Raw genomic sequence first — 25,696 nt, 5'->3', positions numbered from 1 at the left:
CGTGGATGGCTCTGGGACCTGCTGTGCTGCCCCCTCACAAATTTGGAAGCCCCCCTGCCCTGCTGCCTTTCCTTTTTCTCCCACCTCTAAGGATGGGTCCTGTTCTCCCTCCCAGAGACACCCTGTCTGCCTCCTCTCTTTCCCCCTGCAGGCACTTCCCCGTAGCTCCAGAGAGCTTCTTAAGTCTGACCTTGCTATTCCTTTGCACTGAAATCCTTCAATGGCTTTTCATGACTTTCGATAAGAGGATAAGAGACCCACCCGCCTTGTTTGTAGCTGCCTGGATCGGGGTCCTCAGCTGCTGGCTTTAGGCATGCAAATTTCCCACCGCAGACCTCCGTGGTTGAAAACGCCGGAGTTGGAGCGACCGCTGTACGTTTAACAAGCGCCCTCTGGCGGTCGTGTTGCGCAGTAGCGTCGGCGGGCCTTGGCGTCTGGCCACCTTGCTGGCCCCCTGGGAGACTCTGCCTTCCAATCTCAGCGTGCCTGGAGTGGCACACGCCGCTGTTTGTGTCTGTGACCCTCCTGTGCACCTTCCCTCAGGACTCCGCTGAAGCGCCACGCCCTGGCTTCCTCTGTGTGTCCGACCACCCACCCACCTCCCTGCTGCCAGTATCTGTGCTGGGTGCGTCCCCCCAGGAGTCGTGTGTCAAGGGCGGCTTTCTCACCAGCCCAGGCCCACGTGTCTGGCTCCCAGGTAGCGTTTCCTGTCTGTTGCTCATACTGATGGCTTTTATCTCATTACTTACGCTGTTCTGTCTTGACCGCTAAGTCACGGTACTTTGCACAGCATACTTGGCGCCGTGTCACTGCACAGCACATAAAGCAGGAGAAAAGCAGCCAGAAAACACTAGGGACTGGATGTTTGCCAGGAAACACCCATGTTGTACAGGTTAGCCGTGCTGGCCAAGAGCGTTTTGAAAGCATCCGTGTGGTTCCGGGACTTCGGGCACTGCAGCCTCTCCCCACCGCGGGCGCAGGAGCCCCTGTGACTGACTGACCGTGCAGCCGGCTGGCCGGGGGTCTGGCCTGGTCCTCTCACGTCCCACAGAGGCAGCAGTTTTCACCCGGGCTCTTCTTTGTCCCCTGCCGCCCATCGGCCTGCTGACCTCTGCTTTTCATTCCCCAAGTGACCAGCCGCTGAATCGGGGATTTCGGGTTTTCTGCGACTCATTCTGTGGGTCACAACTGATGTGCTTTTTCAAGCCTTTTCATTATGGCACGCTTCCAAGAGAAAACAAGTGCAGAGGTGAATGCTAAAGCCCCTTCACCCGCCACCCGGCTTTGATCATGAACTCGGGCACTCTGCTCGCTACTCCTTGCCCTGCTGGGTTCCCCTACATCATTCCATGATGGATTCTTTTTTTTAATCTGTAGGGAGTTGTGTTCTGCATCATGAATTGCAAATTATTTGTTGTTGAGTATTTCAAGAAGACATTTAAAAAATACTTATATATTTCAAGAAATCATTAAAAATATATGTAACAGCTTCGTTGAAATATGACATGCCTATGCTGTTTATCCATTTAAAGTATAGAATTCAGTGGTTTTTGGTATACTTGTGTTCAGAGTTGTGAAACCATCAACCCCATTTTAGAACATTTTCATCACTCCTAAAAAGAACTGTACCCATTAACAATCATTCCCCATTTCCCCACAAGCCCCCCTTTCCCTCCCCAGCAAACCACGAATCCACTTTCTGTTGCCATGGAGATGCCCATCTTGGCCGTCATCAATCACACAATGTGTGGGCTGTGAAGACCGCCGCCTTTGACCTGCCGTAATGTCTGAGCGCTCGCCTGTGCGGCGGTGTGTGTCACCAGCGCTGTGTTCCTTCTTAGGACTGGGCTGCGTTCACTGTGTGTGTGTGTGCCTCACGTTGTCTTTATCCTCTCCTCAGCTGCTGGACATTTGGATTGTTCCCACTTTCTGGTTACTTTCTGAGAGTCTCGAAGTCTCGCTGTGTTTCTTTACAAGTCTGTGTGGACACCTGTCGTTGTTCCTTTTGGGTTTGTAACTTGTTGTGGAATTGTTAGGTCAGATAGAAACTCCGCTAAAACTGTTGAGGACTCGCCAAACTTCTTTTAGGATTTTATATTCCAGTAATGAACACTTGAGGATTCCAGTTTCTCCAGATTCTCACCACTGCTTGTTGTTATCTGTCTGATTGATTACAGCTGTCCTGGGGGTCTTGTTGTGGTTCTCATGTGCATTTCCCCGACAGCTAAAGATGTCGAGCGCCTTTGACTGCCCTTTTGGCCACTGGTTTATTTTCTTTAGAGAAATGTCTGTTCAGCTCCTTGGCCCATTTTGAAATTAAAACATATGTCTTTTTTGTTTCTGATGTTTATTTTCACCTACTTGGAAGGCTAAGTGACAGAGAAAGGATGATCTCCCATTCACTGGTTCACTTCCTAGATGTCCGTAATAGCTGTGGCTGGGCCAGGGTGAAGCTCAGAGCCCGGAACTCCATCCAGTTCTCTGATGTGGACGGCAGAGCCCCAGGCACTGCAGCCACTATCCACTGCTTCCCAGGATGCACTCAGAAGAAGCTGGATTGGAAGCAGAGGTGCTGGGACTCAAACTGGCACTCTGCTATCTCTGATGTGGGGTGCGTGTGTCCCAAGCAGTGGCTTAACCCACTGTCCCCGTTTCTGGGTAGATGTCTTTTTCTTGCTGAGTTTTAGTAGTTCATTATATATTCTCCATCCAGATGTCTTCTCAGATACATGGCTTGCAAATATTCTCCCCAATGGGGGGGGGGGGGTAGGGGGCTTTCCGCTCTTCTGTATCTTTTGACCAAGAAAGCATTTTACCAGGAAACAGGAGAAAAATGGTGGAAGATCTTTCCCTTGTTCTTAACAGATGTTTAGAGTGGAGCGTGCAGCAACTTACGCGTGTGATGAAGTTGCCTTTTCTCCCATTGCATCTGTAGCACAGTCAGGCTGGAGAGATCGGCTGTGTCCTGCAGGTTTGAAGTGCAGGCTGTTACCAGGCTGAAGAGGCAAGGACGTTTTACTGAGGCCGTACAGCCTGAGACATTTCAAGGAAATGGGTTTGTCTGTGGAAGAGCCCATCACCTCTGATGTGGAGTGCGAGATCAAGTTCATCACCTTGAAAATGTGCGCTGTGATCTCTGGATTTGGTTGGATTTTTATTCCTTTAAGTCTCTTGCATTCGTACTATGTAATGATTTCCCACTGGCTTTAATAAAAGGAAATAATGTAGCCAGGAAAATGAGCCTTCACAAAATTAAAGGTGTTACACACGTTTTTATAAGGAAGTTTATTAAAGAATGGGAAGTTCAGTATCTCTATGGACCTTTTATAATACAAATGGAATATTAGGGAATTTGGCACTTTGCCTGTTGCTGTGCTTGAAACCTTCTGGACACGCTCTGATGAGTTTAAATTATGTGAGAAAGAAGTTCGTGCTAAGAGTTGAAAGGCAAAATGGCTGGAAAGGTCCTTGAGTCAGTGTTTGTTTTAAAGGGACCTCACTGTGTACTGCAGTCACCACTTGGTTCTTGACTGTCACACATATATGAGGCATAGGTCTATGGAGAAGAAAGAAATGGTGGAAACTCTACCAGTTAGAGGAGAGAGAGGGAGGTGCAGTGGTGTCCAGAGACTTTGAGAAGGCTGCAGATTACATGTGATGTTTAATGGGGCCCAGAATCCCCAGATGAGCAGAGAACACATTCTGGCTGGAGATGGTGCCGTGAGCACGAAGCAGCGTGAGCTAGTGGAGTTATGTAAGTAATGGGAGATAGCGTTTGCAATGCTTTTTAATTCCTAGCTCAGGGGTTTCATGTTGAATTCATCCGGGATGTGGATCCATCGACGGTGTTTGAGTGCTGCAGTCGACACTGGAGGATTCCACAGATTCTTGCTTAGCTTTGCCAGGTGTTCTCCGGCCGTCCGGTGTTGGCTCCGCTGAGACAGAAGCAGGGTCTAATGGTGGAGGCAGCGGGTCCTGACCACTGCCCCTCAGGCTTCCTTTCTAAAAACTTTTCATCCTGGTGGTGAAGTCGACAGCTTCCACCTGTTGGTCAGTTTTGGTTTTGCATGCGCTGTGCTTAGTGGCTAATCCATACAGAAGCCCCGAGGTAGCTATGTTCTTATTAATCCCTGTTTTACAGATGAGGAAACTTGAAATTTCGAGATTAAATTTTCTGCCCTGAGTTGCACAGTTAGTGAGCAGCCAAGCTGGTAATTGGACCCCAGTGCAAGCGGAGTCTCTTCCACGCCGCGTTGCTTCTCTGATGGCATCACAGGGCCAGGTCCCTTCTGTGAGCACTGCCGCGTCGGCTGGGCTCAGTGTGTGTGTTCCCAGGGCCGCTCCCAGGTCTCTGGTTAGTAACTGCACATAGTCCAGGCTCGGGAAGGTCTCCTTGAGTGTCACATGGCATGTCTCTGCTCTGGCTTAGTTCATGTGTTTTTGTGTGGTGGGGAGAGGCCTTGTGCACCTGTTGTGTGTCTGGAGCAAGCTCACATTCCTCCCGTCTGGAAAATGGGACAGTGGGCTGCATCACTTCTGGATCGGCACCTGTTCCTAGGAATTAACAAAGAAGGAACTATGATTCTGGGATACCTGGGTGCTAGGGAGAATCTCGCAGGGGGAACAATAAAGCCAACTGCCATTCATTTCAGGCCTGGTATCTGGCAGCACCAGGATCCATCGTGTTCATAAAGCTTGTCATAATTTGGCTTTGTGGACCTTAGGTTCTGCTCGACATCAGCGAACTACACATGAGGTCATGTCCTGGGTTGCTTGAATTTAGAAGTGCGCTGCTCCCAGAGCGGCCTGCTGGGTCACCGTCTACATATTTTCTCTCTCTCTCACCCTTTTGATCTTCGTCTCACCGTATCTTCTTCTATCTTCTCCGTTCATAGTTTCTCCTCCTCACCCAAGACTGGATTCCTGCCCCAGACCAGTATAATCAGTCTGATGGGATAGGGCCCAGGACTGGTGGTGTTCAAAGCTTCCGTTATGGCTTGTGCTGTGCACACAGGGCTGAGAGCTGGCTGCCCGCGTTCCAAGTAGGCCAGTCCTGCCCTGTCCACTCCCTGCTCCTCGCTCATTAGCGCTGCCTGAGAGAAGGGGGAGCACAATTAATTCAAATGAAGGAGTGCAGTCCTCGTGTCTGTGTGCTGTCTTCTGTTGGCAAGTTTTAATGACAGTTCTGTGTGCGTCCCGATTTTCTATCCTAGTCCACTCCAGACTGCCTGCCTGACATCCCAGGCTTCTGCATCCATCGGATGGCTATGACAACTTAATGTCGGTTAATTACAGTTATGGCACAGTGCTAAGACAGCTACATTTATGGATTCCCCAAAGGAGTTCAGATTATGGACTAGGTTATTCAGCAATTTCTATAAAAAGATCTGTGTATATTTATAAAAATATTCAGTACACATAAAGGGAAGATGGTAGGAGATATATCAACATATTTATTATTATGACTGATGGAGTTACAGATGGCTTTCTTTTGTTTTCATATCTACAGTATAAATTTCCTATAATGTGCGTGCATTTCTCATATATTAAATCTTAAAAAGAAGATACACCCTAGGTAAGGCAGGGGTTTGCGAATGTGTGTGTTATTTTAAGCTCTGGAGGCCAAAATACTCAGTGGGATATTGAAGATAGTACTATCCTGAGAGTGAGTGAGTAGCGAGGCTTGGCATGAAAGCTGAGATTTGGATCTTTGTTATTTTTGTTTTTTCTTATTATAGCTAAGCTAAACTCCTATCCTCCCCTGGCTGCTGTTTTGTTTTGTGGAAGGCGTGAGTGTTGTGAGAGTGTTAATCCATGAAAAGATGTCGTTGTTAGTGAACTGTTTTTGTTTTTAATGCCGATAGATTGATTTGAAACAGTGTCTGTTATCAGGGGTACTTCCTAAGATACTTATAATAGTGGAGGCAGGATGTTGACCTGGTGTGTGTTCATCTTTTAGCATTGGCTTGTTACTGGAGTTTAACACTTCTGGTATGCATTGGAATTTTAATTTTAAGTAAGACACAATTAGAAGAAGTGATTTAAACCAAAATGTAACAGTATTCAGAGATAACTACTTTTATCAACTCATTTTAACAGTACTCAAAAAAAAAAAAAAAAGAAAAAAAAAAACCCACAAAACCACGTTCAATTACTAACAGATGTTTTGTTTCTGCCCTGACTTTTTTCTTTTTGTTGGTCAAAATACAAGGTGGGAGAGCCTCCTGCCACATCGTGGGGAGAGCAGCGTCGTGCGTTCCTGTTTCACCAAGATGGTTTCTTCTGAGTTGCATTTCCACTAATCTTTGGGGAAATTTGGCTGTGAGCGCGCAATGATTACATTTTTATCCACAGAATGGTCTAAAGTTGGCATCACATTCCTCATGGTTGCCAGAGGCAACATACGGAGTTAATTTGTGCCCCGCGGTAGACATTTTTGGATAATTTTAGGAGTTTGTTTTCCAAAGCCGCCTTTTCTGTTTCCCTCGCCGTCTGACCTTCCCTCGATCCCCTCCTCCCTGATCTTACCCCTTCTGGGTCCTCGGGCATCCGGCCTGGCTGAGGAGCGTGGGGTCACTGAAGGTCCCCAGGGTTGTGCAGGAAGGAGGACAGCCCTGCCTGGCCCTGCTCAGGTCCGGATGCTGGCCTGGTCCCGCCCGGTGGCTAGCAGTTCTTCAGAGGCCGGTGGAAAGCAGAGCAGATCTTAGTGGGGCATCTTGAAGCCTGACATGGAGGCTGACATGGGGGGCCTGGGAAGGGTGCATCTGGGAATGTTGACTTCTTTGGTGTAGGTTGACATTTCATGGAGCTCTCCCTTCTCCTGTTGGATTCCTTCCCATGCCTTTGATATTTTTGTCACATTAACTGTTGTTTATCCCAGAGGGTCAGCAGATGGATTTAATTTGAGTGTGGATCTCTGTTCTCTTAGGTTGATGGTCCCAGAAGCACAAGGGTAGAGCTGCCTGTTCCTCCTGAGAGCTGGCCAGGACTCCTGGCTGCTGTCAGCAGGCTGCATTGTACCAGTGTCCTTTGCCTAAGGGCTTTGGGGTGGGCATGCTTTTGTGGAGACTGCTTGCACATGCGAAAGCTGTTTGTACGTAATAGATGTTTGTTTTGCAAGTACATCCGTAGGATAATTGGAAAGGGGAAGAAAAATGGAATGCTTCGATCCGTTGTGTGTAGAAATTAATCTTTTTTTTTTTTTTTTTTTTTGAAACTGCAGAGTGGACACAAATATCTACCAGATACCTTCGAGAACAGTTGGCCAAGATTTCTGACTTTTACCACGTGGCCTCCAGCGCTGGCGATGGCCCTGTCCCTGTGCCCCCGGAGGTGGAGCAAGCCATGAGGCAGTGGGAGTACAACGAGAAGCTGGCGTTTCACATGTTCCAGGTAACCTCTGTGAGACAGGCAAGGCTGTGCCCCATGCTTTTCAGAAGAGAACAAACTCTGCACCCTGTCATGCATTGTCTAACGGAGGGGACCTGTTCTGAGACCGGTGTCGCTAGTCGTGTCATTGTGTGAAGATCATCGAGCGTCATTGCACAAGCCTAGAAGTTACAGCCATGGCATATGCCCATAGGATGCCAAGTTCTGTTGTCTACCACAATGTCCTTGCAGGACATGTGACTGTAGTTGGGTTTTCTAGGGGTTAAATTGTATCTTCAGTTGGTGCAGTATGTTGAAAGAAAGCAATCTGATACCTTTTTTCCTTCAATATTGCATTAAACATTTTAAAAAACATTTTTATTTTCATTTTATTTGAAAGGCAGACAAGAATTATCCATCTGCTGGTTTACTCCCAGCAACTTGGGCTGGACCAGGCCAAAGCCAGGAGCCTGGAACCCCATCCAACTTTCCCACGTGGGTGGCAGGGACTGAAGTACTTGAGCCATGTGACCTGCTGCCTTCCAGGGTGCACATCAGCAGGAAGCTGGAATAGAAGTGGAGGAGCCAGGACTTGAGCCAGGCACTCTGACATGGGATGTGGGTGTCCCGAGTGGTGACTTAATTACTTTGCCAAATGCCAACTCTTGTTTTACAAATGTTTCTGACTACCATGTAATACCTGCACATTTTTTATGGGGTGCAGTACAATATTTCTTCTTGTTTTTTTTTTTTTAATTTAATTTTCTTTCTTTAAAGATTTATTTATTTATGTGAAAGTCAGAGTTACACACAGAGAGAAGGAGAGGAATTGAGAGAGAGGTCTTCCATCTGCTGGTTCACTCCCCAGTTGGCCGCAATGGCCAGAGCTGTGCTGATCCAAAGCCAGAAGCCAGGAGCTTCGTCTGGGTCTCCCATGCATGTGCAGGGGCACAAGGAGTTGGGCCATCTTCTACTGCTTTCCCGGGTGATAGCAGAGAGCTGGATCAGAAGTGGAGCAGCTGGGACTCGAACCAGCAGCACCCGTATGGCTTTACCCACTATGCCACGCGCCAGCCCCTGCAGTACAGTATCTCAACACACGTGCATGTTGTGAACCAATCAAGCCATGCAACTAGCATCTTGGTTTCCTTCTCTTCGAGGTGGGCGTCCCCAGCGCCTCTGTTCCAGTTCCTTTTCCAGTATTTAGTCCATCGCTGTCAACTGCCATTGTGCTGCTCTGCTGTGGAGCTTGTTACTTGTGTCTCAGTGTGTTTCGGTACCTGCTGTTCAGCCTCACCCTCTCCCCTCTCCCGCTGCTCTTCCCAAGCTCCAGTAATCACTGTTGGCAAGCTGACATTTCTGAACACCGTCCTCGGGGCGCAGCACAGTCGCCTCGGGATGACAGCTTAGCATACGTATTTGTTCCCAACTCTCAGTGATGTCAGCTTTCTCACCACCGTTAATCACTTTGTTGTTGTGCTCTTAAATATAATGCCTTCTGAGTCCTTAATTTTGCAAAATTGTATGTATATATATTCAAAAATACCTTTGTACGCATGCCTGTTTCCCCACATACCTCCCTCATTATAGCTGAATTACTTTGGGCAGGGTTAGCTTGACTGGTTCAACTGCAGATGAAAATGCAAACGGGGTTGAGGGGAGCAGTGTAAGCCAGGTCTGCATCGCACTGACCAGAAGAGGGGCCTCCTGCTGATATTCTGCCTAGGCCTTTGTCCCCTGGCAAGGTGGGAGGGAACAAACATGGTTCTCTTGGGAAGCAGTGTTGTTGGCTTGTAGTCAGCAGCAGCAACTCTTGCGGAGCCTACCTCCCTTTAGAACAGGATGACTTCCGTGCCTGCCCTGAGCTTTATGGCTTTGTCTGAGAGAGGAGCTGCTCTGTGTCTCGGAGTAAGTGTCTCACGGCGTGCTCAATAGTTTTGGAAGTGTTTATGTATTGGGAACCCTGAAATCAGCATCTCGTACAGAAAGCAATAAGGTTCTAGAGTGATCAATGGAATGGAAACATCAGTGTTTTAGGTTTAAGTAGTTCATTATATATATATAATTTACTGTATTCTTTATCCGAGACCCTAGTACATACACATGCAGGCCACTGTGCAGAATCGGGCATAGGAGCAGAGGCAGAGTCACCGGGAAGAGGGGCTATTACATCCATGTAATATCTATGTAGATTTATTGGCATTTTTTAAAAAGATTTTTTTTTTTTTTTGAAAAGTAGAGAGAGATGGAGACAGGGGAGAGATGGAGAGACAGAGAATTTTCCATCCCTTATTCTTTCCCCAGAATGGTTACAACAGCCAGGTCTGGGCCAGGCCAAAGCCAGAAGCCAGGAACTCCACATCTCCCATACGGATAGCAAGGCCCCAAGCACTTGGGACATCTTCCACTGCTTTGCTTTCCCAGGCCCATTAGCAGGGAGCTGCATCAGAAGCAGAGCAACCAGGGCTCAAACTGGTGCTCCGGTACAGGATGCTGGCATTGCAAGTGGCGGCTTAGCCCGTGGAGACAGAACACCGACGCCTGCATTTTTAACTTTGGGTCTCAAGTGTGCGTGTCATCTCTTGTAACTTACTGTAACATTCCATTTTGTTTAAAAAGCGTATTCACATATTTATTTAAATTGTATATATATTTTTAATTTGAAGTTCACTTTATAGGCCTTAAGTTTTTAAGTTGCCATTTTTCTGTGACTGACTTTATGACCACTTTAACTTTGCTTTTAAACTTAGAAATTAACAAGTAAATATTTGATGTCATGTCAGTGTAAATACTGCAGCTGTGTAATTTTTTTCACACAAATCCTTGAGAGCCTTGGCAGTAGATCACTGGTGAGAAATTAGTTAGGAACCGAATGGGATTCTGTAGTAACTACTCAGCTTGGCCATAAAAGTATAAGTGTGTTATCCAAGAAACATTTTTATTTCTACCTGGAAGATTCTTTTAGTCTATGAATCATAATTAAAAACTCTAAGTTGACATTAAATATATATGCATAGGATGTCATAAAGGAATGTAATTGTGTGTGTATGCACACACAGACACACATTTAGAGAGAGAAACAAGAGACAAAGGATGTTGATAGTGTTTCTAAGTAGGCATATGGCACTTCGGTGGGACATCCTAGCAGTTTGTTTTTCAGTGTCGATGTATTGGAATATTTAACATTTTATCGTAAATTCCTTGTATTTCCTTCTATAGTTAGGTCGTTATACCAATTTTAAGGTTATACTTTTAAGTAAGTTACTGTATCTGAAGTTCATTCTAGAATAGTGAGGGGGCCATTCAGTGGATATTGGCTCAGGTGTGATTTTGCAGGCTGCTGTTGAGATGATGAGATGAGCAGTGGTTTTCTTAAAATTATCATGAGCCAGGTTTCCTTCTGCAAGTGTGAGCTCAAAGACCCACATGTCTGGCCAGGGGCTTGACACAACTGGGAGTGTGAAAGCATCTTCATTTCCTTTCCTGTCGTTTCTTTCTAATTTAGAACAGAGGTTACCAAGAAACACACACACACACACACACAATCCAAACAACAGCAGCAAACCTTTAGTTTTTTGTTTCATTTGAAATTTGAACAGTGATCAATGAGACCATGTTTGACTACAATAATGAAAATAATGGTAAAACTACACTGAAGCATAAAAGTGACAGTGGCCTCAGGTTGGGTGTTCAGCCTGGCTGTTAAGAACTGGTTGGGGGGCTGGTGCTGTGGCGCAGCAGGTTAACGCCCTGGCCTGAAGCGCCGGCATCCCGGCTGCTCCACTTCCAATCCAGCTCTCTGCTGTGGCCTGGGAAAGCAGTAGAAGATGGCCCAAGTCCTTGGGCCCCTGCACCTGCATGGGAGACCTGGAAGAAGCTCCTGTTTCCTGGCTTCGGATTGGCACAGCTCTGGCCGTTGCGGCCAATTGGGGAGTGAACCAGTGGATGAAAGACCTCTCTCTCTCTTTCTCTCTCTCTCTCTGCCTCTCCTCTCTCTGTGTAACTCTGACTCTCAAGTATAAAATAAATAAATCTTAAAAAGAACTGGTTGGGACACCCCCAGCACACATCAGAGTACCAGGGTGAGTCCCAGCTGCCCGCGGAAGCCAGCTTTGTGTAAATGCACACCCTGTGAGGCTGAGTCCCTGCCTGTCCTGTGAGGCTTCTGCATGGTGTTCCTGGCTCCAGCATTTGACCCCCCAACACGGGGCCTTTTGGGCATTTGAGCAGTGGACAAAGGGAAGATCTGTTTCTCTGCCTCTCAAATTGGTAAGTATACAAAGCAGAAAAGAAGCTCAGGTTTTTTTTTTTTTGGTGGTGGTGGGGATTAACAATACCATTTTTAAAAATTATTTTGTAATTTAGTGTAATTTTTGGAATTTTATTTTTGATTGATTTAAGGAAGGAATGCTGGAGAAGCATGAATACCTGACGTGGATCCTGGATGTTTTAGAGAAGATCAGACCCATGGATGACGACCTCCTTAAACTCCTGCTGCCTCTGATGCTGCAGGTACGGTGCTTGTCACCCTGAGTCCGTCGGTTCCATTGGTAAGAGATGTGCCTGATAAGAAATGACCAGGTAAGTGGAGGTGGAAAAGACAAGAAAATTCCTTTTGAAGTGGAAGGAGAATGTGTCTTGTATGGGGTAAGAGGCTTCTAATAGATTTTAGCCATCATTTGTGTTTAAAAAAAATATTCAGCGATTTTATCTGTCTTTCTTAGGTAAGCTCATGTTGATTTCTCCCATCCTTGAGCTAAGCAGAGATCTCTTAAAATACTGCTTGCCTGTTCACACGGATTACTGTGGAGGGTCTCCTACACTCTTTTTACAATGCTTTGAGCCCCTTTCGGGGGTTAGGGAACATCTTCATTTGATGGTTAGTCGAAGATCTTTTCAAGTTTAAGTTATCTGGAGGAGACTTAATTAATTTTTTGTGTGTGATCAGGTAATGCATGCATGTGCTAATTCAAAGAATGTGAAAGAGAATCCGGTGAATACCAGTTCTCCCTCTTGTGCCTTCCCCAGTTACTCACTGTCCTAGGGTCCTGTGTATCTCCCCATGCCCCAGGCTGATGTGCCTCTGCTTATCTATTATGGTAGCCACTGGCCACCTCTTGAGCACTGAAAACGTGACCCGTGGGAACTGAGGGGTGCTCTAAGTGTAAGATGCACATCATATTTCAACTTCACACCAAAAAGAGTGTATAATATTAATAGTTTTCTAAGTTGAAATGATAACATTTGGGATATATTGGGCTCAATAAAATATAAGTGTGCTTCAAAAACTTCATGGAAAATGGAGTTAAAAGGTCAGTTTGTTTTGGTACAGAAAGTTTCTGAAATTCATGCAGTCTTCTCACAATGTACATTTCCATGAGCTTTTAAAATCTTTGTTTGAAACGTGAAGAGAGAAAGAAGCGATAGAGATCTCCTGTCCGCTGGTTGACTCCTAAAATGCCCACAATGGCCAAGGCTTGGCTAGGCCAAAACCAGGAGCCTCGAGTTCTGTCTGGGTCTTCCATGTGTGTAACAGGGACCTGAGTACTTGAGTACTCTCAAGGTACATGAGCAGGATGCTGGGAGTAGCGGCAAACCAGGACTTGAACCCAGGTACTCCAACATGGGTATCCCAAGCAGCATCTTTTTTTTTTTTTTTTTTAATTTAGAATTTTGAAAGGCAGAATTTATAGAGAGAGAAGGACACACACATGCACAGATCTTCCATTCGCTGGTTCCACTACCCACGTGGCCACAATGGCTGGGGCTGGGCCAGGCTGAAGGCAGGAGCCAGGAGCTTCTTCTGGGTCTCCCACACGGGGTGTAGGCCATCTTCTGCTGCTTTCCCAGGTGCATTAGCAGGGAGCTGGGTCTCAAACCGGTACCCATGTTATGCCAGTGTTGCAGATGGAGGCTTAACCTGCTACACCACGGTGCTGGCCCCCTAAGAAGCATCCTAACTATTATAGCAAATGCCTACCTGCTCCACGAGCTTTTGGAAAACCTCTTGTATGTGTGGATTTCAAAACTTTTCTCACCAAAATAAACTTACGTATGTATTTATTTTTTAAAGATGATTTATTTATTTGAAAGGCAGAAAGAGAGGTCTTCCATCCACTGGTTCACTCCCCCATGGCTACAATGGCCAGAATGGGCCAATCTGAAGCCAAGAGCCAGGAGCTTCTTCTGGGACTCCCACATGGGTGCAGGAGCCCAAGGACTTGGGCCATTCTCTACTGCTTTCCCAGGCACATTATCAGGGAGCTCTATCAGAAGTGGAGCAGCCAGGACTCAAACCAGCGCCCATATGGGATGCCACCCCTGCAGGTGGCGGCTTTACCTGCTACACCATAGTAGTGCCCAATAAAGATTTTTAAATTTCATTTTCCATGAGCCTTTTGAAGTGCCCTTGTACATTGTTCTTTTAATTTTGCCTGCTTTTTTGAAGTGGCTGGTAGAAACCATTGTTAGTGTGGCTCACGTATGTCTACTGCAGGGTGTAAGGTTAGGTGGTATCTTGGAAGGATTTTTTTAATGAAGAAAAGTGCTTTCAGATGGCTCTCTGAGAAGCACGCGGCCTGGGTGAAGTCTGATGACCTTCTCCTTCTCAGTACTCAGATGAGTTCGTGCAGTCGGCCTACCTGTCTCGCCGTCTCGCCTACTTCTGTGCTCGGCGTCTCTCCTTGCTGCTCAGCGACAGCCCCACCCTCCTGGCTGCCCACTCCCCCCACATGATGATAGGACCAAACAGCTCGAGTATCGGGGCGCCCAGCCCGGGCCCCCCTGGCCCTGGCATGAGCCCCGTGCACCTGGCCTTCTCAGAGTTTCTCTCCTGTGCACAGCACGGTCCCTTGGTTTATGGACTTAGTTGTATGTTACAGGTAAGTGCTTGGCCCTTGTTACTTGATAGTAGAGCTCAGTGTGGGAAACAGGTGGGTTGGGCACAGTGTCTTCAACTTTCGTGTCCCAGTTCGTATTTTCTTTCCCAACCAAATATGTTAAAACCTTCGGATTTTTTATGGCTCTACGTTGGATCAAGCAGAGAGCTTTGTTGTAGGTGTGCACAAGAGTTATTGCAGCTGTCCTTTATTAGGGCCATTAAGCGGTCGCATTAAAAGTCTTTCAGGGGAAAAAAAAGGAAAAAAAAAAAAAGTCAGGGAACCTATTGAATAAGTGAGCAGTGGGGTGGCTGTTGTGGAACGATGGCTTCGCCAGGTGGCGTCCCTGTGCTCCCGGCGTTCACACCTTGGGTTGCTGGCCTCTCTCTGTGTCCCTCTGTGCTCTACGAGCATCGTTGCCTGTGTGGTCCTTGAATGTCGGGCGGTGGGCTGGTGGTGGGGCTGATGCCTCGGGGAGTGAGATGTGCTCCTGTTCTGGGGGAGCTCCAGCTTCGTGCTGGGCTTGCCTATTTTGAGCTTCTACTGTATCTTGCACTTTACTAAGTGGCATGGGAGTAGGGGTGGCCCCGAAAACATAGCCACCCTTCTGAGAGAGGGTCCCGTCTTGTTGCAAGGACAAAGATCATTGGTGGAGAGTTTCTAGATAATGTGAAAGGGCTGGCTGGGAGGCACTGCAAAAGGGGCCGCTTGGAGCCCAAGCCCAAATGCAGGGAGGCTACGGAGGGAAGTTTTCTCAGCTCTACTAATGAGTTTTAAAAAAGAATAAAAAGAAAGTAGAAAGGTGTTTTTGGCAGAAGGAACAGCATGGAGGACAGCCCAGAAGTCTGATCAGACATGAAGTGTCACGTGTGTTGAGGGTCAGGGTGGGCCTGGTGCGTGTTTGAGATATCATCCAAGGCTTTGATGCTGTGGAATGGCCCTGTCAGTTGTATAGTTTGGGTTGTTCTGCATTGGTAGAGGAATATTTGTGGGAGTAGAAAGGTAGGAAACAGGAAGATAAGGCAAAGGGATCAGTGTCTTGGCGAGTTCATTTTTCAACTCTTTTAGGCTGTTTTGTCCTTTAGCGCCTTCAATTGGATGTGTTCAGAAGGGTTAGGACAGACAGCTGGCCACAGGTGTGGATCTGGGCCATTTGCGTCCTCTGGCTGGTCAGAACCTGGGAGCAGGTGAGATTGCCTGGCGTGTGCAGTGAGAGAGGACCCACAGATACAAACAGCCGAGGGGTGGGCCGAGGGGGCATCCATGAAGGAGGCCAGCAAGGGTTACCGTGCCAGGGAGACATCACTGCGGTGGAAACAAAGATAATGGGAAAAATAATTGCATCCCCGTCATTGTTACATTGATAGGGTTGTGTCCTGGCCGCTGTTGTGGGATGTAATTTGTGCTGTCATTTGGTTCTCGGAACCAGCCCGAGAGCCGAGGAAGTGAAGCGACAAAGCTGTGCTGGGCTGGGGTCTGCAGAAAGCTTCAGAAAGGGAGGAATGGTGAGCGCTGTCCGCTTCCAGAGAAGGGAAGCCTGAGGAGCGGCCGGAGTTGTCTCTGATAGGGAGGCGGTCGCTGACCTCGGCTGGTGCAGTTGAAGGGTGGGGAAGAAGCCGAGGAAGGGGTTAAAGGCTGCTGGAGGAGGAGAGGGAGAGCTGTCTGTTCTCTCCAGAAGCAGAGTCTGTGAAGGGAAAGCTCGAGAACAGGTGGGGGACAGAGATGACCGCTGGGTGCGTGGAGGATTTGGTGGGCGGATTTGAACGCACGTCCAAGTGAAGGATAAACTAGTGTAGGGTGAATCCGAGAATATGAGGCAGAGGAGGATGGGAGCCATCAGTGTTCTGGATCCGGGAGGCTTTGGAAAAAAAGCACAGGGAAGGACTTTGTCACTGGCCAGAGCTGAGTGGCTCACACACTCCCAGGCAGGAGGAAGGCAGTAGGGATGTGGCCCAGTGGAGACAGAGGCCCTGGGGGTGCTCAGTGACTTGGCATTCTTTACTTCTGCCATCTGCCTTCCACAGAGATGTCTCCTGGCCCTCAGTGTTTAGGCTTTCGTATTTAACATCACATTTTTGATACAAGAAATATTGCAATCATTCTCTCAGCTCCCACAGTGTGCTGTTAAGTGGCATGGTGGCATAATGGGTAAGGCATATGTTTAAAGATCATTTTTTTTTTTAAAGATTTATTTATTTGAAAGGCAGAATTAGAGGGAGAGATGGGGGAGGGGAGGAAAAGAGAGGTCTTCCATCCACTGGTTCACTCCCCCAAATGTCTGCAACCACCAGAGCTGGACCAGTCTGAAGCCAGGAGCTTCTTCTGGGTCTCCCATGTGGGTGCAGAGGACCTAGCACTTGGGCCAGTCTCTGCTGCTTTCCCAGGCCACAGCAGGAAGCTGTATAGCCAGAAGTCAAACTGGCGCCCATATGGGATGCTGGTGCTGCATAGCTTTACCCGCTATGTCACAATGCCAGCCCAAGACATATGCTTTAGAATAATTTCAGGCCTGTTTTAACCCTTTGCTCTACCACTTAATAGCTGTCACCTGGCATCTGTTTCCCCGTCTGTGAGTGGGGGATGACGACAGTACGGTGCTCATGTCATTAGCTCCTAGGGTTCAGGTGTGATGACTGAACATCTCTAGGACAGTGTTCAGCTGAATCAAATGCAAGTTACAGTCTTTAATCTACATTTAGGAGGCTGCAGCATGGCATGTGTGCCGAAATCAGTGTGGCCGGTTACACATCTCATCCGTGGTTCATCTTCTTCTGTTGTAAAACTGGGCAATACTAGCTCATGAAGTTGTTGTGGCTTAGAAGCAAGGTGATCATGTACATGACTTGGCACAGCAGACCGGTGGAGTTAAAAATGTGTGCAAGGAGCTGGGGCAGGTGTAGGCAAGGTACACTCTATGGGCCACGTGGTGCCCACAGGCTCAGTGTAGGTTTCAGATTCTTCATGGGTAATGCAAATAAAACGAATAAAGGAGACCATGGCTGAAACTGAACGGCCTGCAAGGCTTAAAACATTTACGATCTGGCTTATGATGGAAAACATTTGGCGGCCCCAGTCCAGGATCACTGCCTGCCCAGTGTTTGAGAAGCTTCTTTTATACCAGCATTTTAGAGACTTTCTGTTTTTATGTTTAAATAACTCCTTTGACCATATAGCCTTAAAAATTACACACTCTAATTCCATCTTTTTAAAATTTTTATGAAACAAATTATTGTGGCCATTTTTATTACGCTTCCTAGTTTTCTGTGCTAGAATATTAGCTAATAAATTACGATATTTCTTAATTCCCCAGCAGTGGCATTTCTTCCCTTTACAATAATTTTCAGATTCATTTTTATCACTTGAAAAGTTCAGAATGGAGTGAGAGATACCTATGTTAAACTCATTGCATAGGGCTTTGTGGTTTGGCTCTGATACGATGTCATTTTCACCGTTAAGTCGTTGTTAAACCATTCTCCTTCCTCTAAATACCTGGGTCTTTGCTGCCTCGTTTGCAGACTGTCACACTCTGTTGCCCAAGTGCCTTGGTGTGGAATTACTCCACGAATGAAAATAAGAGCGCCAACCCAGGCTCACCCCTGGACCTGCTGCAGGTGGCCCCTTCCAGCCTCCCCATGCCAGGTGGGAACACGGCTTTCAATCAGCAGGTACGCTTCCTACTTCTGTGGCTTGAGGGGTGTCTTTCTTCTGGGGGGCGGGCACCAAGCCATGGTGGGCCAAAGGCCAGGTTTTAGCATCCGAGATGCCCTGGTGCCATTCCCAGCTCTCCCTGTGTCCCTGGGGATGGACGTAGCCTACTTTGAAGTGCAGAAGTTCACAGATGCACCCTGTATTTCACCCTCGTGTTGCGTGGTTCACGCTAAGTGTCTGCCACCCTGTAATTATGGTGGCAGCTCGGATATGTGACCCTGACTCTGGAAGTAGTCGTTTGTGACATTTAACTGCTGTTATATATGTTCTCACTTTTGCTGGGTTATTTATTTCAAATACTTAGGAAATTTGAGCCATACGATTGTGAATATTTAGAATAAGACTCCTCTACCAAGTAGGTTCTAAAATTAATAAGACATTACTCGTTACTTTCATGCACGGACGAGTGAGTCAAAGAGGATATTTTAGCACTTTCACCTTTCTATATGGTGTCCTCAAGAGATTTCACTTGCAAAATTTTTTTTGCAAGCAATTACTATGCAAAACTGACATTGAATCACTACTTGTGAATTTAAAAAAAAAAAAAGCACACTTCTTGGGCAAAAGCCTACATTTCCTATGATGCTGTCAAGATCGTAGCTCACCATGGGATTCTCTGCTCATGCGGAAAAGCTTGACATGGTTTAGACAGCCACTGCGGCTTTCCAAGCACAAGTTAATTAGAAGTGATTATCTTTCAGGTTCGGGCAAGGATTTATGAGGTAGAACAGCAGATAAAACAAAGAGGCCGTGCAGTGGAGGTGCGGTGGTCTTTTGACAAGTGCCAGGAGTCAACAGCAGGTAGGGAACGCAACCGGAGAACGGGTGCTTTGGCCTGTTGGACCCGATGCCGTGTTTCTCTGATCCTTGTCGTCCCCTCCACACAAATCGGGACGCTCTCTGACAGCGCCCCCTGCTGGATGCTGAGGACATCCTGCAGTTGATGGCATTTAGATCGCAGCTGTGTGCCATGTCAAGTTGGGTTTTGTTGACAACTCTTTGATGGTATCCGCTGGGGATGATGCATTTTTGGACAATCCTTTTGCCTCCCATAATGATGCTGTACTGTGCTGTTCTAGCTTCACTTGCCTACTAACCACTTGGTTCATTCTTTCCTCTAGGGGTGACTATTAGTCGCGTTTTGCACACATTGGAAGTCTTGGATCGTCATTGCTTTGACCGGACTGATTCCAGCAATTCGATGGAGACGCTTTATCATAAGATTTTCTGGGCAAACCAAAACAAAGATAACCAAGAGGTAGTTAATATTTCATCTCTTTTTTTCTGCTTTTTATTTTCTCAACACATTCAAATGCTCAGGAAGGCTTCTCTACGAAGTGTAGTATCCTATGAAGGCACATGCCTAGAAATCTTTTTTTTTGTTGAACTAAAATGACTCACCAGTAATAAAATGAAGTGTCCATTGGGCTGCTCTGCCCCTGGTATATTGATCAGAACTATTTTTCTTGGCCTTTTTACCATCACTTCCACTATTTTAGTGTGAGCAGAAGTCCTTCATCTAGTGATTCAACTTTCCTTGTGCTTTGGTTTTAACCAGGGGGGTTGTGTTTTAATATATGGCACATCCCAGGGCAGTGCGTGTGAATACTTGGGATCCTGGTCTCTGATAAATCTTCAGACCCTGTGTTAGGGTTCTCCAGGGAAGCAGAACCCATAGGAACAAATGTGTGTATGTGCGTTTCTGTATCTGGAGCTGTCTGTCGAGACACGGGGTGGGGAACGTGTGGCCTGCAGGCCGTATGGGGCCAACAAAATCATGAGGTCTGGTCCCGCCAAGGCAGCTGCAGGCAGGATTCCAAATTCAATAAATGTATAGCAGTTTTATAAGTTGATACTTTTTTTAAAAGATTTATTTGTTGATTTGAAAGAGCTACATACACACAGAGAGAGAGAGAGAGTGTGAGAGAGCGTGCCAAAGGTCGTCTTTCTGCTGGTCTGCTCCCGAAACAGTAGGGGCTGGGCCAGGCTGAAGCCAGGAGCCAGGAGATGCCTCCAGGTCTCCCACTTGAGTGGCAGGGGCCCACACACTTGGGCCATCCCCCTTTGCTCTTCCCAGGCCATCAGCAGGAAGCTGGATCAAAAGTAGAGCAGCCAGGAGTGGAACTGGCACCTATATAGGATGCCAGTATTGCAGGTGGCAGCCCAATCCACTATGCCACAACCCTGGCCCCTTAAGTTGATAATTTGGTATGGCTCACAAATGATACTATAAATATTAAAATGGCCCTTAGCAGAAGAAGCGTTCTCCACCTGTACCCTAAAGAGTCGGGGCAGGCTGGACGTCCACAGAAGAGCTGATCTTGCAGAGTTGAGTCTGGGGACAGACGTTCCTCTTCCTCTGGGAACCTCAGACTCCTAAGGCTTTCAGCTGACTGAGTGGGGCCCAGTCATCCTTCGGAGGAGAGTCTGCTTTACCCAAAGCAACGGACTTAAATGTTAGTCACTTCCCTGCAACATCGCCAGTGAGGTTTCACCAAAGAACTGGATACTGTGGTGTAGCCAAGGTGACACATAAAATTAACAATCACAGCTAATTTTTTTAAAAAAATTATACTTTCGGCCGGCGCCGCGGCTCACTAGGCTAATCCTCCGCCTTGCGGCGCCAGCACACCGGGTTCTAGTCCCGGTCGGGGCACCGATCCTGTCCCGGTTGCCCCTCTTCCAGGCCAGCTCTCTGCTGTGGCTAGGGAGTGCAGTGGAGGATGGCCCAAGTCCTTGGGCCCTGCACCCCATGGGAGACCAGGAGAAGCACCTGGCTCCTGCCATCGGATCAGCGCGGTGCACCGGCCGCAGCGTGCTACCGCGGCGGCCATTGGAGGGTGAACCAACGGAAAAAGGAAGACCTTTCTCTCTGTCTCTCTCTCACTGTCCACTCTGCCTGTCAAAAAAAAAAAAAATAGTTATACTTTCTTGGCCATAGATTGCTTCGTCAATGAACTGCTGTCATAGGACTTCCAACATTTTTCCTTTTCTTGAAAGACCTTATTTGGGTTTGGGTTGGAGGGATAAAAAGTCGGTCCTCTTTTCCCAAGAAAAGCGTGTGTAGTGTACTGAGCTTGTGCTAAGCCCCAGGAGCCCCGAGGTGAGCTTACAGACCCCTTCGGAGAACACCGTAGTTAGCTGATGTGTAAGTACCTTCGATTTTTTAAGCTGGGCTTTGGGGAAGGCACACGTGGAGCAGAGAGGTGAAGCCACAGAAAGAACAACGCTGAACCTGCCCTTCCCTGCCTACGTGTGGACCTGACACCTGTTCCTGGCCGTTCCTATTGTGGAATAACCTGTAGTTGTTGCCCTGCTTCTCAAAGGTGTGGTTCGTGACCATTGATGCCAATGGGAGTGAGCACGTTGTGAGCGAGGTCTAGAGAGCGAGCCTCGGCAGGAAGGCTTCCCATTGCTGTAGACCGTGCTGGCGCGAAGTCCAGGGAGTGCTGTGTTGACTGCAGCAAGTCTGGCCCTGGGAACCTGAACGTTCGCCTGTTTTTTTTTTTTTTTTAATTAATTTATTTAAAAGTCAGAGTTACATAGGGAGGGAGGGAGGGAGGAGTCTTCCATCCATTAGTTCACTGCCCAGTTGTCTGCAATGGCTGGAACTGTGCCAATCTGAAGCCAGGAGCCAGGAGCTTCTTCTAGGTTTCCCGCATGGGTGCGGGGTCCCAGGGACTTGGGCCATCTTCCATTGCTTTCCCAGGCCACAGCAGAGAGCTGGATCGGAAGTGGAGCAGCCAGGACTCAAACCGGCGACCATATGTGATGCCGGTTCAGGTGGTAGCTTTACCTGCTACACCACAGTGCTGGCCCCATTGCCTGTTTCTAATAATGACTTCCTTAGACAAGACAAATCAGATATATAATAGTACACAGAAGTGAGTCAACTGGAAGGAAATTAGGGATACCCAGGTTCAAGGTGTCCTCTTTGGGATGCTAAACTTCTTGTCCCAAGTTTCATATAAAAGCTGCATCATGCCCTGTGAGGGTTTTCCCAGGTCCATCAAAGCCATGTCAGTCTCGGGGTCAGGCTGTGTGACTTTCTAGTAAACAGAGTTGCCAACGTCAGAGTTATTTCCTCATGCACGCATGGAGATTTAAGTTGCTCACAAGCACCCTCACTAGAAGATGTTAAGAGCGCCTTATCCTGGGCAGAAATGGTTCCAGATCCATGCATGCTGTTGGTTAAGCAGTATTGCCCCGGGCAAAGGCTTGAGATACATGCAAGAAGACATTATCAGAAATTTGTTTAGATTATGTTTTTAAAAAACTCTGTTGTCTTAAGTTTTTCTCTTTTATAAAAGAGTTTATTTATTTGAAAGGTGGAGTTACAGAAAGAGAGGGGGAAAGATCTTCAATCCACTGATTCACTCCCTAAATGGCCCCAACAGCCAGATCCTGGGCAGGCTGGAGCCAGGAGCTTCCTCTGGGTCTCCCACATGGGTACAGGGTACATGGATGCCAGGGTCACGGTGGCCTAACCTGCTGTGCCACAATGCCAGCCACTTGTGTAAGTTTTATAATGGACATCCTTATTCTGGCAGTAATAGGACAAGAGGGTATGAATAAATATGAGGAGGCTTCAAAAATATGTGGGAAAAATGGCATTGAGAGTTCTTTATTTTTGTGGAAAAACTTTGAAGTCCATGCATCGTTGCTTTTATAATATGCATCTTCCATGAACTTTTTGAAGGCCTCTTGAATATGTGTTTTGAAACTTTTTACTAAAAACAACAACAACAACAACAAAACCACTCTGAGCTGAAAGGATTAAGGGAGAAGAATTTGGGAGTCACAAGTTCTAGGCTTCCCTAAAGGGGCCGTCTCTGCTTAGGTTGCAGGGTGATGCACGCCACTAGAGGGCGACATGTGCCCAGGGCTGAGTCCTGGCTGCACTAGGAACACTGGTCCCTGGAGGGAATGTCATTCATTGTCTTACTGAATGCTGACTCAGCTCCAGAACTATTTGACATGAGGCCGTGGTTGCTTTGTGGTTAATGTGAGGATACCTCAGAACGTCCATGGAAAATGAAGTTAAACGATACATTTATTTTGATGTTGGAAGTCTTTGAGGTCCGTGCATAGTCTTTTCATAATAGAATTATCTGTGAATTTTCTGAAGGTCTTTTGGATGTCTTATGAGTAACACAAAAACTGCCTTTGAGAACTGCCATCTGGACTGGTCACCTTGACTCCAGCAGGGAGGAAATCTGGACAGAGAGACCCTGTATACTGTTAAATAGTAAATTTTTAAAGTGTGACTCCGGCATATGTGTGTTTGTGTGTGTATCCAGATATGTATGTGTGTGTATGTAAATCCAAAGTCTCACCTCTCTGACTTTTCAGCGGGAACTTCTGTTTTCCTGATGACCGAGTCTCCAGCCGTTTCTGGGATTGGGTGTGTGAGCTGGGGCACGGTGTTGGCCCTGACCGGCTGTGTGCCTCAGAGCTCGTTCCTGTTCCATGGGCGTGTGGTACCAGTTCTGTTCATTCCTCAGGAGACTCCAGCCTTGGAGAATGGTAACCCACCGTACAAATAGGTTTCAAAAATTCTGGTTGGCAGCAGCCCTCAGGGAGCAGTCAGTATTCTGTTGGAAGAGCCGAGATGATGACGGTATTCTCTGATACAGAGAAGTTGTTTATAAACCCAGCTCGCTTCTTAAAAATGCACTTCCTCTTTGTGTGTGTGTGTGTGTTTCATAACTTGTCTCAGGGCCTGAACAACATAATAGATCATCTGTAGCTGCAGTGGGTAGGAGGTGTCTTCCTACCGGAAGTCGCGACTCCACATGGTGGGGCCCTGGGTTGCACATCCTGCTTCCCCACGTCTGGGAAACTTTGAACTTCACCCTCGAGTCCTGTTTCTCTGGAACCACTTTGGGGAAATCCTGTCCTCTGTACTTCTTCATAGGGAAGAGGAAGAGTGCTTGTCCAAATGGGAGAAGCCGGAGGGTGTGAAGTGCAGGTTTGGCTGTGTTGACTCTGTTTCAATACTTGGTGGAAGCCCATTGGCAACTGTAAGGCATGGGCCGGGGCGTCTGAGGCCTGGGCCCCGCGGGGGGCGCCCTGTGGTCCTGGGAGTGAGGTGACACGTGATGCAGTGTGCCGGTCTCCTGCACGCCTTCAGTGACCTCATACGGAATGGGTTTCCTTCACACACTCCCACCCTGTGCCCCTGGTTGCCCACTTCCTCAGCTACTGCTGCAGCATCAGAACTTGAGTAGGCTGGGATGGGAGGTGGCCATCTCAGAATCCGCAGTGTTACTGAGAGTACCGTGAGAGGTAAAAATCCCACCACATGCAGGTCCAGGCTGACACACTCGTGTCCTGAGGGACCAGGGCACGTGAGAGGGTGGGGGCGTGAGGTGATCACCAAGCGGGCACACGCTGTCTGCCCCAGGCGGCCCCGCCTGGCATCTGCTCGGGACCGTGGCTCCACTGTTGCCTGATCCTCTGGCATCGCCAGAGAAGCTAGATGGCGAGATCTGGAGGTAGACTGCCCCGATCTGCAGGCGCCGGGCAGGCCATGCTCACTCTGATGCCCACCACTTTCCAGCCGCTGGCACACGTTGTGTGCAGTGCTTCCTTCTTTGCTCATTTAGCGTTCCAGAACCACTTCCACTGTGGATGCTGGGGGTGGGCAAGGCCGAAATCCACACGGCAGGCTCGCGACGGGGGTGCCCGACGCTGAGCTGCGCGCGTATCTGTCACCCGTGGCCTCAGCCCTGAGGAGCAGCTCGCCTCAGCCTGCTTCCTTCCTCTGGGCTTCTCTCCTTGCTTGTGCTGGGGGTGAGGGCAGAGCAGCTGCACCTTCGGGTCCCTCGGGGACAGGGATAGGAAGGAAGGTCTCTAAGGGTGGCAGGAAGCGCTGCCTTTTCACTTCTGTTTCTGGCACCCCCTCCGGAAGCAAAGTGCATCCTGAGTGATGGAAAGGACAAGCCAGCTGCACTGACCGAGGCTCTCTAATAACATTGCCAGTCCCGTCTGCATTTCCTCCTTGCCTGCACTACAGCCCGCCACGCACCAGATGCCTGCAGGCCCGCACTGCTACTGTTGGTGTTTGTTTTATGCCTAGCCTGTCTCTCAAGAGTGATCTGAGCGGGGTGATGAGCTCGTACTGTTGTTTATTTTTATTTATTTATTTTGACAGGCAGAGTGGACAGTGAGAGAGAGACAGAGAGAAAGGTCTTCCTTTACCGTTGGTTCACCCTCCAATGGCCGGCGCACTGTGCTGATCTGAAGCCAGGAGCCAGCTGCTTCTCCTGGTCTCCCATGCAGGTGCAGGGCCCAAGGACTTGGGCATCCTCCACTGCCCTCCCAGGCCATAGCTGAGAGCTGGACTGGAAGAGGGGAAACCAGGACAGAATCCAGCGCCCCAACCGGGACTAGAACCCTGTGTGCTTGTGCCGCAGGTGGAGGATTAGCCTATTGAGCCGCGGCACCGGCCACGTACTGTTGTTTATATATATCTGTTTATACACACACTTTGGGTTGGCACAGGCCTGAGGTCCGGAGTGTGCTTTACTCACTCTAGGCCCCATTGGGGCTGTGTGACCACTGTGATCTGCCAGACACAAGCTCCGTGTTTGTCACTGCTGTGGTCATTGCACATTGGTAGCTCCACTGCTCACCTGCATGCCGCAGCCCCCAGCACCAGGCCCCGCCCAGCAGGTGCACGGCGGGTTTTACCGAGCTTGAATTTTGGAGCTCATAACAGCCGCCGAGGCAGAGGCGTG

General features: G+C 48.0%; 1 protein-coding gene across 3 annotated transcripts in view; it reads left to right on the top strand.

Annotated features, from left to right (window-relative positions):
• The window catches only part of MED12L (mediator complex subunit 12L), a 347,645-nt gene that overhangs the window by 61,516 nt on the left and 260,433 nt on the right, over positions 1–25,696 (top strand). For all 3 annotated transcript variants that reach the window (XM_062213038.1, XM_062213029.1, XM_062213048.1), the window contains exons 6-11: positions 7,223–7,392; positions 11,770–11,880; positions 13,980–14,249; positions 17,762–17,911; positions 18,656–18,755; positions 19,076–19,212. In XM_062213038.1, the coding sequence (XP_062069022.1) occupies positions 7,223–7,392; positions 11,770–11,880; positions 13,980–14,249; positions 17,762–17,911; positions 18,656–18,755; positions 19,076–19,212 (938 nt within the window). The remainder of the gene's footprint in view (positions 1–7,222; positions 7,393–11,769; positions 11,881–13,979; positions 14,250–17,761; positions 17,912–18,655; positions 18,756–19,075; positions 19,213–25,696) is intronic.

Source organism: Lepus europaeus, chromosome 2 (genome assembly GCF_033115175.1).
Source record: "Lepus europaeus isolate LE1 chromosome 2, mLepTim1.pri, whole genome shotgun sequence".
NCBI lineage: Eukaryota > Metazoa > Chordata > Mammalia > Lagomorpha > Leporidae > Lepus > Lepus europaeus.
This window is presented reverse-complemented; position numbering and strand designations above follow the sequence as displayed.